The sequence below is a fragment of the Vicia villosa genome, linkage group LG2, assembly GCF_029867415.1.
Source record: "Vicia villosa cultivar HV-30 ecotype Madison, WI linkage group LG2, Vvil1.0, whole genome shotgun sequence".
In the NCBI taxonomy this organism is placed as follows: Eukaryota; Viridiplantae; Streptophyta; class Magnoliopsida; order Fabales; family Fabaceae; genus Vicia; species Vicia villosa.
Window position 1 is genome coordinate 119,992,749 of NC_081181.1, and position 12,222 is coordinate 120,004,970.

General features: G+C 32.4%; 1 protein-coding gene and 2 pseudogenes across 1 annotated transcript; 1 reads left to right on the plus strand and 2 right to left on the minus strand.

The window, feature by feature from the left end:
- Positions 1-2,441: 2,441 nt before the first annotated feature.
- LOC131649890 (uncharacterized) lies at positions 2,442-3,632 on the minus strand (annotated as a pseudogene).
- Positions 3,633-4,084: 452 nt separating this feature from the next.
- LOC131646700 (serine/threonine-protein kinase Aurora-3-like) lies at positions 4,085-6,667 on the minus strand (annotated as a pseudogene).
- Positions 6,668-7,912: 1,245 nt separating this feature from the next.
- On the plus strand, positions 7,913-12,222 carry LOC131646701 (uncharacterized). Its single transcript, XM_058916673.1, has 5 exons — positions 7,913-8,041; positions 8,375-8,470; positions 10,424-10,929; positions 11,028-11,140; positions 11,893-12,222. The coding sequence occupies exons 3-5, from the start codon at positions 10,882-10,884 to the stop codon at positions 12,107-12,109; spliced, it is 378 nt and encodes a 125-aa protein (XP_058772656.1). The 5' UTR covers positions 7,913-8,041; positions 8,375-8,470; positions 10,424-10,881; the 3' UTR covers positions 12,110-12,222.

The window sequence follows — 12,222 nt, forward strand, 5'->3', positions numbered from 1 at the left end:
AAATAGCTACAAGACACAAAACTTTGGCCATGTGTTAGATTCCAAATCAGAACCAGTGATTAATATTCCACCCAAATAGAAAGAAAGAGAGAAAGTGGGAATGATGTGGAATATGGTAATGACATAAAAAAGAACAACCGGCAAATCCCAGGTGCCACTGCAAGATTTCCAGACACCACAACCCACGCGACCGCATCTCTTTGTTTCTTCACTTTTTATCTCTAATTTTAATATTTTCCTTTTCTACATAAAATATCATTTCTATTTTTTCATTAAAAAATCTCATATGCTGAGTTGCAAGTATTAGGTGATTTCAATTCCAACACCCCCACCCCAACTAAACTCACATCAAACTCAATTAGGTAAGAGAATAAAATGTTCTACTGCCATAATAATTGATGAAATGATGTATAATATTCAAGGATCGTGTTAAGATCCTGTTGATGGGATGTAGGATTCAACATATATTGAGTGAGTAAAAAGATCTAGAAAAGTTAAAATTGTTGTAAGTGGCGAGGCACATGATAATTGGCTTGAATATGAATATGATATATACGTATAAATATGAATCCACTAATGCAGCTTCTGTTATGGTAGTTGCTGATATTATATATTATATAGCATGCGCGCATATAAGATAAATGGCACATTGTTTAATAGGTGTAGGGTATAATATTATCATACATATTCAGTCACTTTTACGTAATTAACCACTCAGCCGCATTCACATATAACTAACAATGTCGGTCCCAATATCGACTGCTAGGTATTTGAACTATTATAGTTGAAATATGTATAGGAACCGATTTGAACGAGTAAGATAGTAACAAAAAATTAATTTACAGCCGTCTTTATTAAATTTACACCCGTTTTTTAAAAAACGGAAATATATTTACCATGTGAGAAATGTCTGACAAATTTACACCTATTCCGTTTAAAAACGATTATAAATACATGTTATGTTACACGATTTTTAAATAAAAAATAAATGTAAATACATTCTACGTCACATCTTTTTAATAAAAACCAAGTGTAAATACATTCTACATTACACCTTATGTAAATACATTCTTAATTACACCTTATTTTAATAAAAATCGGATGTAAATATGTTCTTAGTTACACATTTTTTAACATAATTTACACCCTATATAAATGAACAAATTATATTATATTTAATTTAATTTAATTTACACCCTTATTTTATATGCTACATTACACCCTATTTTAAAAATATTGATTACAATCACAACAAGAATTCAAGTTTTCAAAACAATATCTATCATTCTCATGTCATCATTCAACAATACTTTTACACATTTATATATAGCAACATAAAATACTTGAGTTACACAAGATGTTAAACGAATGATCCTTACAAAATTCAAAAATTACTATGATTGTCGAGCTCTTCTGACCAGTGTTTTAAAAATCGGACCGGACCGGCCGGTCGGACCGGGAACCGGCCAGATAATCGGTCTGGTTCAATAGTCGGATCGGGTATGCCATCAAACCGGAAAAAATGGGAAAATCGGAAAATCGGCGGTTTAATTGCTTTTTTTTTCTTTTTTTTTTAACTTTTTTTAAATTTTTTTTTAACATTTCTTTTAAAAAAAAAATTTTAAATCTTTTTTAATATACTCCTTCCGTTCCTTTTTAAGTGTCGTTTTAGAAGAATTTTTTTGTTCCTATTTAAGTGTCGTTTTATAATTTAATATTATAATTTGTCAATTATACCCTTATTTTCTCAATAACTCCACCTCACATTTTTTAATTAGTTATTGGAAAAAGAGAGTGCATGAATGAATTTATTTGGAAAGAGAAAAATAAATAAGGGTATGTTAGGAAAAGTAACTCTAATAATCCACTATCTTGGTTTAAAAGCTTTTTGCTAAAATGAAACTTAAAAAGGAACGGAGAGAGTATTTAGTAGTGTATTACTTAAATAGCATTCTCACATAGTTTTTTTCGTTAGTGACAAATTAAAAACTTTATTGTCTATTTGTTATCTTTGCTAATAAATTTTCTTAATTAGCATAAACATATTGAATTTTATTTGATTTTCTTTTTAGGAGGATCCTATTTTGAGTTAAATTTGATACACATTGGAGTTATTTTGTTATAAACTATTTCATTAGATTATGTTGTAATTAGACTTTGTTTGCAATTAGACTTTGTAATTTTTTACTATTTTGTTATGTGTGATACCTTTGTTTAAAATTTGAATTTAAGTTATGAAATTGTCAATTTATGATATGATATTTTTTAAAAATTTAAAAGCTAGTTATATTTTTTTTAGGGACTGAATCATCTGGTTCGACCGGTTTTATACCTATATAATGACAGGTCTATTCAATCGAGTTATCCGGTTTAATCCAGTTTGGTCGTGTGGTTCGACCAGTGACCCAGTACCCTCACCGGTTCGATGACCGGTCTGATTTTTAAAACACTGCTTCTAACTCCTTTTCACCACTCTCCTTTCCTATACTCTCCTTTCCTATAGCTTTTAGAAGCACTTCGTTAACATCTCTAACATCAAGATTTTGATCCTGAGCCACAATAATCCCTTCCAAAGAAAACCCATTTTTCACAAGAAACACTTGCTTGCTCAACATTCACATACATCTTTTCAAATCTAAACTAGCAACCAACTTGTCACCTCCTTTCTCACATGTGACCTTCACTATAAAAGCTCCTGCCCTTATTTTCTCTATTAACATCCTTTTAAATTTTGTAACACATTAAATATAATCATCAATATTATGTTATTTGTGTTCAGCTAAGTCAAAAAGGTACAGATAAAAAAAAAACATACCTTATTATAATTGACATTATTATTCAATAGACTAATGTAGTATCTTCTAGTGGCTATCAGGTTTTCATACTCTCGATTTTTTGACATTTTCCGGTGCAAGCTTTAGCTTTTGTATATGCAGAAAACTACTTCTAGCAATGGAATTTCTGTTGACATTGGCCTTCAAAAACAAACCAGCAAAAATATCATTCCTTGAAAAATTAATAATATTGGGAATAGGAGAATATTGAAAGAAAAGTTAGAATGTTTTACATTGATATTGGAGTTTGGTAAGAACTCGCAGAATGTAGGATTTAATAGCACCGGACTCTCTGATGGAACGGAGCACTAATCCTCCATCCCTTTATTATTAAAAATCGAAATCATCATAAAGAAACCATAAATGAACAAAACAAGTATTAATATTAAAGCTATGACACAATACTAATTAACTTAGTACGAATGAATTCATAGCCTGAGCTTGAACTTACAACTACTGTCTGAAATGGATGTATCAAAAAAGCCTTCTTTTCATAATGTGTATCACAACATTGAGAATCAAGTTATGCAGCTGAAAACAATCTCATTTCCATAAACTTAAGAAACATTTAACCAAAATTTAGTTAGAAATTAAGTAACATTTAACCAAGAATTGTTCTATCAAGGATTCAAATTCCGGTTCTCCCAAACCATAGGTCCTTTGGTAGTCTAAATTCATATAAAAAGTTATCATTTGACATAGTTTTGTGCAAGCTTCCTCAGACATCACATATTTTCAAATTAGCCAAAATAAAGTGATTTACAAATAAGCACTAGTCACTAGAACCAATAGAACCATTTTTCTCACCATGCCTCATCTTTTGAAAGACATTAAAAAAATACAATCTCAGTGTACTATTTCTAGACAAAAAACATGCAGACAATATTGCATATATGTATTTCCGAATTTACTCCACACATAGTTCGCAAATACATCTCCGAACTATTTTCTTAAGAAATATGGTGCTTGCTTGATTTACTAAGGACGAAAGGTGCTTCGAAGATGTATGCGAATTAACCTTGGATTTATTCGGAGATGCATCTCCGAACTAAATTTAGACAAAAAATAATATTTGATGCATTCGAAAATATATCTCCGAATAAACCAAGAATATTTTGAAATTTTCAGATGTGCATCCCACTATGTAAGGATGTAATGAGAAATTGTCATAGGTTATTTGGTCCTAGATGAGCCAGCCTTGACAAGCTTAGAGTTTTATAGGGTCGAGTAAAAAAAAATTAATATTATCGTATGAAGTCAAAATATATTGCCCAAGTTCTCCCTTAGATGAGTTGTAGATTACCCCTTAGACAAATGATCATCCAAGTTAGTGCATTCAGGCTATTTTTGGGTTCCATTATTCAAAATGTCAATGAATTTGTTTGTAAAAATGTGTGACAGGAAACTAGGCCTCGGTTGCTCATCAGGTCTCTAGCTTTTCAATCATGATTTGAATTCTGAAAAACACATAAATGTGCTTTCATCATATTATTACAATTCTAGATGCAGAACCCAACTTAATCCTTCGAAACAACATTTATACACGAGTGACTAAAGTTGATACTACGTGCAGTCACCGATACAATTTGCATTCTTGATTATCCAAGGATGCTCCATTATCTTCTGGAGTGAGAGCCTTCTTGAGGAATCTTTTACCAGGAGCTGCATGAATTTACAGTTAGCAGTAAGAACAACCTAATCACAGATATGATAACGCATATAGGTATCATATAAGACAACCACTATACCCGTTTTATAAGGTTTTTGGCATCTGAAGAAACAATAGGGCTAGGAGGAAAGATCAAATCAACATTTTTTATCCTGCACAAATTTAAATTTATTATCACACATACACACACATAAAGGAACTCATAGCAAAAACTTAAAAAACCTGCACAAATATATGTAAAAGTTCCAAGCCCTTGGATACCTTTGGAAGGTATCAATTTGACTCTCAGCCTCAAATGGAGGAGCACCATAAAGGAACTCATAGCAAAGGATACCAAGAGTCCAGTTATCAACAGCATAATCATGACCTTTGTTTTCTACCATTTCAGGAGCTAAATAATCCAATGTGCCACACATGGTTTGTCTTTTCATTTTAGATTGTACAGACCAACCAAAATCTGCAATCTTAAGACGACCCTGCAACAAAAACCGTTATCAATCAAACTAGTTGCTACAACAACTTCCCCTGACTAAAAATAATTCCCAACTGTTTTTGTTATATATCCACAGTAAAGATTATCAAAAAGGATTGAAATGAAAAGTTTGATATTTATTATTATGAAGGTAACTGAATTCTTCAAACTGTGCTGCCATATTAACATTGAACAAAATCCTCAGCATTGGAAAAAGGGCCACAAAAATAGGTAAAGTAATAAAAAAGTACCTCGTGGTCGAGCAACAAATTTTCAGGCTTGATATCCCTATGAATAACATGCTTCTCATGACAATATGCCAATGCCTCTGTCAGGCTTAAAATGTACTGAAATTTTCAAATTTGAAATGAACAAAAGTAAGAATCAATACAAAAGTAAGAATTGCTTCAAAAGGAAGTACAATTAAAATCATTGTAAAAAAACCAAACACCTCAATTATAGAATATAAAAATCCCTACTTATACATTATTAAAATCATAGTTTCAAATACAATGTTCACTAACTTTTTCTGTAGTCCATATTTCACTGCATGTATAATTAACTTCACTGCTAAAATTAACACATATCTTACAAGCATAAATTACATATCTCTCACCCATTCATATCAGTATGCTTGTGTATCAAAGATGTATCATATCCAGATATGAGAAGTATTGGGGAAAATATAGTTAAAAAGAATAAAAAAAACAGTTATTGAATGCTTTTTGGGTACATGTAAAAATGTATTAGATCTCAGAAGCATATTGGTATCGGACACATCGAACATTATATTGATCCTTTTCCATTGCTAAACTCTAAAGTATTTGAGCTTCATATTTCATATCTAATTTTTCAAGAACAGTCCTGCTCAATTCCCAATCAATCTTTTCAGTTGCTTAACCAAATTTCTTTCAAAAGAAACTATGACTTCTTATTTTCTCTCAACTCTTATTTAAAGTCAAAACCAAACACCCTGACACAATGCCTTGAACCAATGAAAATGTTCCTCTATATCTAACACACATCTAAGGAATAAGCAATGAATAGCACCAGCCCATCGAGTAACAAGGAAAAGGTTAAAAGGAAAGACAAACTTCATATTCTCATTTCATTTCATGACTCTAGTTTAAACCAAGTTCAAAAACCAGCCTCATTATGGTAATTCTTCAAAATAGCCACACACTCATCAAGTTAATAAAGGATTACCGTTGCAGCTTCCTTCTCGGAGAAATGATGTCTTTTGCTAAGCTCCTTGTATAGCTCACCATTATGAGCATTATTCAAGAATCAATACAACGCGCTCGGAATCATGAAACCAACCATAGAGACGCAAGATGTTCGGATGTTTAAGACTTATCTGTATCTCGACTTCTCTCCTCAGTTGATGGTGAAGTTTATACTTTTCAAGTTGTTCCTTATATATAACCTTCAATGCAACCACAAATTTAGTCTGAAAAAAACAAGTTCAAAATTAGTACAAAAATCTATTGGATCCCTCTCAACAATTGAATATTCTGGTACCTTGACTTCTCTGGCGACATAGACTCGGCCGAACTTCCCTTTCCCGAGTGGCTTTCCGATCTCGAAGTCATTGAAGGACCATTCCCGTTGTAGATTTGGATCCATTTCTTGGCAGAAAGGTTCAGATTTTGTTTTCTACCGTAATTCAAATACCAAGGTATTCTGAAAAATGGATTGTTATTTGAGAATTGGGGAATTGAAGGGAAGGAAGGGGGAGGGGGAAAGAGGGGAGGGGGGGAAGGGGGAAAGGGAGGGGAAGGGGAAAGGGGAAGGGGGGGGAAGGGGAGGGGGGGAAGGGGGGAAGGGAATGGGGGGGAAGGGTGGGGGGGAGGGGATAGGGGGAAGGGGGGGAAGGAGAGGAAAAGGGAGGGGGGGGGGGGAAGAGGGGAGGGGGGAAAGGGGAAGGGGGGGAAAGGGGGAGGAAGAAGGATGGAGGGGGGAAATTTGAATTTATTAGAAGCAATGTTTTGAAAATTGGACCAGTTTGATATTTTTCGGGGGGGAAAATGTCAGAAAAAACAATTCGCGAGTTTTATTTATGGACCGGGGCGGGTTCACATAACCGGTTCAGGATCCATGGTTTTTTCGTGACAATTCAACCTTGCCACCCCTAAAATTATTTCTAACATCTCCATATTTTGGTATTGACAAAAATATTCTTGATAATATTTATTTTAAGAAAATTTACATTTCTTAAAAAAAAAAAATTAACTATGGACATGCAAGACAACCAAAATTTCTGATACCGCAAAATTTTCGACATTCATTTTGACGTTTTGATTGGAAATTGTGCGTACTTTTTAAAATTTTCGGTGGCAATTTTTCTGAAATTTTCGATGTTGTTATAAAAAACAAAGACATATATCTGGAAATTTTTTGAAATTTTCGGATAGTAACAAAATCTACCAAAAATTCTACGAAGTCTTTGTTTTTTTTATTACCGATTGTTTTTAAAATACTACATGTTGTTTCTTGATACTTTTCCTTATAAACCTTAATCTCTAAATTGTAGAAATTGTAGAGGTAATGTTTGGGTTTAGTTTCAAAATTTGTTTGCAACATCATTTCTTTATACATTTTATGAAATTGTTGTGTCGATTAATGACTATAAAAATCATTCACGTTAGTTCATTTTGCTAGGCATGTGTAGGGGTGGCAATTGGATCCATTAAACAAAAATCCATCCAATCCATCCACTAAAATATCCATCCAATCCATCCATTAAACTAAAAGTAATTTAATGGATTTGATCCAATCCATCCTACCAAATCAAATGGATTGATCCAATCCATCCATCTCATTATGTAAATCCAATGGATTATATTTTATTATAAGTATTTTTATTAAAAATATATTAAAAAACAAAACAAACAAACAAAACAACTTTCATATTCTCTCTCTTCAATTGTATCGTTCTCTCTCTTAATCTATCGTTACCTCCATCTCCAAACTAACCCTAATTTCAATATTTTCCCCCCAATTTCATCTCAAAGCTGCAAATTCGACACAGCTGATTTGTCATTTTTTCCCTACTTTCGCGCAAAGGTAACAAACGTTTCACAATTTTTTCTTCCATTTCACTCTTTCAATCTCGCTTAGATCTCACCGAATTTTTCTTCGATTCGTATGCATTGTTTGGTTTTCGTTTCGAAATTCATATGTTTGATTTTCGTTTCGAACGTGAAAACGTATTGTTTGATTTTTCGTTTTGAAATTCATATGTTTGATTTTCGTTTTGAAATTCATATGCTTTGATTTCCAAGTTCTACAAAGCTAAAAAGGTAAATGTTTGTTTAGTTTCCTCATATTGTTTTGAGAGTTTTGAGATTGTTGTTTTGTTTTTAATCTTTGTTGATTCACTTGCTCCGTTTCTTGCAGGAAAAGAAGATTTCGAGACATGAATTGATACAAAAAGTGAGACAAATTGCTAGAGACAAGTTGCTGATTTCGGCCATCAAGTCTTACAAAACATAGGTGCAAATAATTTATTTTATGGTTATTCTGATCTCTGTTGATTTTAAGGTTGTATTGTATTTGAACAAATGTGTTTCATTTATGAAAATATAAGGTTGTTTTGTGATTTGTTATGTTCTGTCTTATTAAGGATTAAGGAAAATGAAGTTTATATAATACCATAATGAGAGTCTGACATCTAGGTACCACTCATTCACACTTTGTAAACTTGGTTCATGAAAAATCAATAGTAATTGTAGTACAAAAGCCTAAGTATACTAGCCACTTAAATACTCCACAAACATCTCATACTATCTAATCTCAGACTTAATAAGCAAGTTCCTACCATGTTCCCGATTGCTAATGTCCCGATGTCTCGCCGACTGCGCTTTACAATGCTTTATGAGGACCCTCCCTGTAGGTAGTCTTTTTAGGTTGTATTGTATTTGAACAAATGTGTTTCACTTATGAAAATATAAGAGTCGGGTCGAGACAAATCATTAGCTAAATGTAGTGAGTATAAGTTAGAGGTGTTTTCTTTATGAGTAATCTTATTGAGTGCATTGAGCTTAAATATGAAGAATGGAGAAAACACTTCTGTAAACCGAACACGACCCATTCTGTTATTCATTATTCTCTTATAATAAAAGCCTAAACAAGATGATATCTTATGAAACTAGGTAGTGTTGTTGTGTGTTAAGAAGAAGGGTGTTAACAGTTCTGTCTCAGTAGTGTAGGTTTGGGAACATGCCAGCTAATTTTTATTAATTTACAAGATTCCTTTCAGCTAACACAGAACAAGTTGAACCTCTGATCTATAGGTTTGTTTGAGTGATCCAAAAACTAATCATAGGCTTATATAGCTCTGGTCCATTCTTTATTGTATTTTTCACACCTTTAACAAAGTGAATGTAAATGAGTTTAACTTTATAAATGTCACAATTTAGTGAGTTTAGGCCAAACTATATCTTTGTATAACCATCCAATGATGTTCCTTTGTAATTGGCTAAGCGTGCATGTCTGTCTTCCCTAGTCTTTAGCTACCTTTGACCTTTAATTAGAAACTCATCTTTTGACCATTCATTTCCCACTTTCTCCCCTAAGCAAATTTCAACTAACATAATACTAAAATAATAATTAAAAATCCAAAGTGGTAGCGGTATCAACGCTCAAACTCTTGGTATGTCTCCCTGCATTGTTCTCAAACATCCCTCTGAAATTAAACAGTTTGGACCTGTAACTTTCTTGGTCTTGTTCCCCTGCTCTAACCATTTTGTTTGTGGTTTCCTAAAGAAAACTTTGGTTTTCAATGGATGAACAAGGAAGAACAAAACATGGGGTGTAAGAGACCTTCAAGGGAGAGAAAAAAAATAATGTAGATGAGAAAGAAAAAGTATAGTAAGAAATGAAATTGTAGCTTTTTTTTTTCTTTTGTTTTTTTTAGTTTGACAAAAGAGTGGATGAGATTGGTTTTATGTGAACGTGGGGTGCATGTTGAAATTTGTATTTTTTTAATTATTATTTTAGTATTATGTTAGTTGAACTCATTTACATTCACTTTGTTAAACTCACTAAATTGGAAATTTATGTTTGATTTATGTATGATTGAATAATTAGTGTAGAATTATGGTGGTCCTGTTATAAATTTCAATAGTTGTGGCCCTTTGACCATAAAAACAGCAGGCTATGGACAAATGGACCAGAGAGACATAAATGTAAATCAAAACATAGAAATTAAAGATAGCACGTGGGTATGTATATACATGGATTCTAAAATAATTGAGACAAATCGAGACCTTCCCTTGATGACTACAACTGAAGTTGTTTTCCAAACATCAATTAACATGTATAGAAAAAATATTTTCATATATTTCAAAGTTATAATTTACGATAGGAGAATATACTGTTTAAATATAGGCTTTACTTAATGAGCATAAATATAGGCCCTTTACCATGTTATTTTCTTGCAAGCAGGAAATATGTCTACCGAAGGCGATGAACCCGTAATTCAAATTGAGGACTCAGTTGACAGTTCAGTCCCTAGTTCGATAAGTTGAAAGTTTTTTTTCAAGAATATCTCAAGTCCTCAAATGAAGCAAGCACTTCATCTTCACAAAGATCAATTAGAGGTAGTCCAAACATTCCCTCAAATGACTTGCAAGATTTTGGTAGTTACACAAGTAAATTGTGTGAACCGTCAAGAGATGAGTCTGATTTGGAAGCTTATTTGAATGAAAAAAAAATTGATCATGAGCAATATGCTGATTTGGATGTTTTGCAATATTGGAAAGCAAATGAGGGTAAATATCCCAAACTTTCTATATTGGCACGTGACCTTTTGAGCATTCCAATCACTACAGTTGCATCAGAATCAACATTTAGTATAGGTGGACGTATACTTGATAAGTATCGAAGCGCTCTTAAATCTGATAATGTTGAAGCATTGTTGTGTACACGTGATTGGCTTTGTGAAATTCCAGGTTAGTATCTACAACATTTCCATTTATATTCTTTTCATTTATCTTCTTTTATAGTTAATGTATGTTTAATTATTTTCTACTTTGATTTTCTCTTATAGCTGCATTTGATATTGATGGACCCGATTTTGTTGAGGACCTTTCAACCTTCTTTTCCACAACATAAGGTTACTGGAAGTTGCCATCTATCTTGGGAGAGCATTATACAAATATGGTACGTAAGTTTCTCCCTCTTTTTTTATACAACTTTGAATGAATGTGCCTAATTTCAATTGAACTGGATAAAGAAATTTGAGACTTATGGCTCTGTTTATAATTTCAATTTCATGTGAATACTCTCTTATGCTATTGTTTCTTGTTATTCGATAGAATAGAGCATAAAAGAAGTTGGTACTGTCTGAGATAGTTTACTTTATCTTTAGATTTTGCTTTTCTTTTTCTTTGGGTTTGTTTGAGATAAGAAGTGATACAAGAAGTATAATATAGTGTGTGTAAGGTATAATTTGCATGGTGAAATGGATTGGGTTTGTTTGAGATAAGAATGGAATATGATGAAGAAAAACAATTTTGTAGAGAGAACAGTGGTGTCAGATCTCCATGACACAAAAATAGTGAGAGGACTTGGTACCTTTTGTTTTGTATCAGCAAAATTATTTGATTTTACTTAGGACTTGATACCAACCATTTAGGTAGTATTGTGTGAGTGTGAGATATGTTGTTTCTGTTCTCTCTCTTTTGTGATTAATAAATTTTGTTGGATTACTGAACATAGTGGTTAAGTTTTACATGAGTATGACTGTGGAGTATGTGATAGGCAGTGTTTTGTATGCAATTCAGTTCTCTCTCCTTAATGATAACTCTATCATTTCTTATTTAGAAGTCACCATCTTTTCCAATCATAAATTTCATCATTACTCTCTTCATTTCAATTTAATGGATTATTTTCATCATTTTACTTTATTGCAGGTTCTTTAACTTGAAGATGAGCAATGATGAGAAAAGTTTTGGCATGCAAAGAAGAGGTGGAAATGTGAAGAAATTGAGTGGCTCCAATCAGTTGGGGACTTTGATTTTATGGAACTTGAATTCAACTTGTTTCAACTTGGGATATGTAGCTATTAGTTTAGTATTGTATGTAATCTTGAATTTGAATCTTGTTTCACTTAGAAATTCTCTTATGTAATTCAAGAACTTGATGTAATTGAAATCGAAAGGTTTGTACTAATTTTATATCACTTTTTCTAAACTTATTAACATTAATTATGTCATTTCAGACTAGTGTATGTCTAGTTTACT

Bases quoted from the DNA above. Each gene is read 5' to 3' on its own strand.
- LOC131646701 (XM_058916673.1), top strand. From the start codon at position 10,882: ATGTTGAAGCATTGTTGTGTACACGTGATTGGCTTTGTGAAATTCCAG. The intron at 10,930-11,027 runs GTTAGTATCTAC...TTTCTCTTATAG, and splicing joins TTGGCTTTGTGAAATTCCAG to CTGCATTTGATATTGATGGA. The intron at 11,141-11,892 runs GTACGTAAGTTT...ACTTTATTGCAG, and splicing joins GAGAGCATTATACAAATATG to GTTCTTTAACTTGAAGATGA.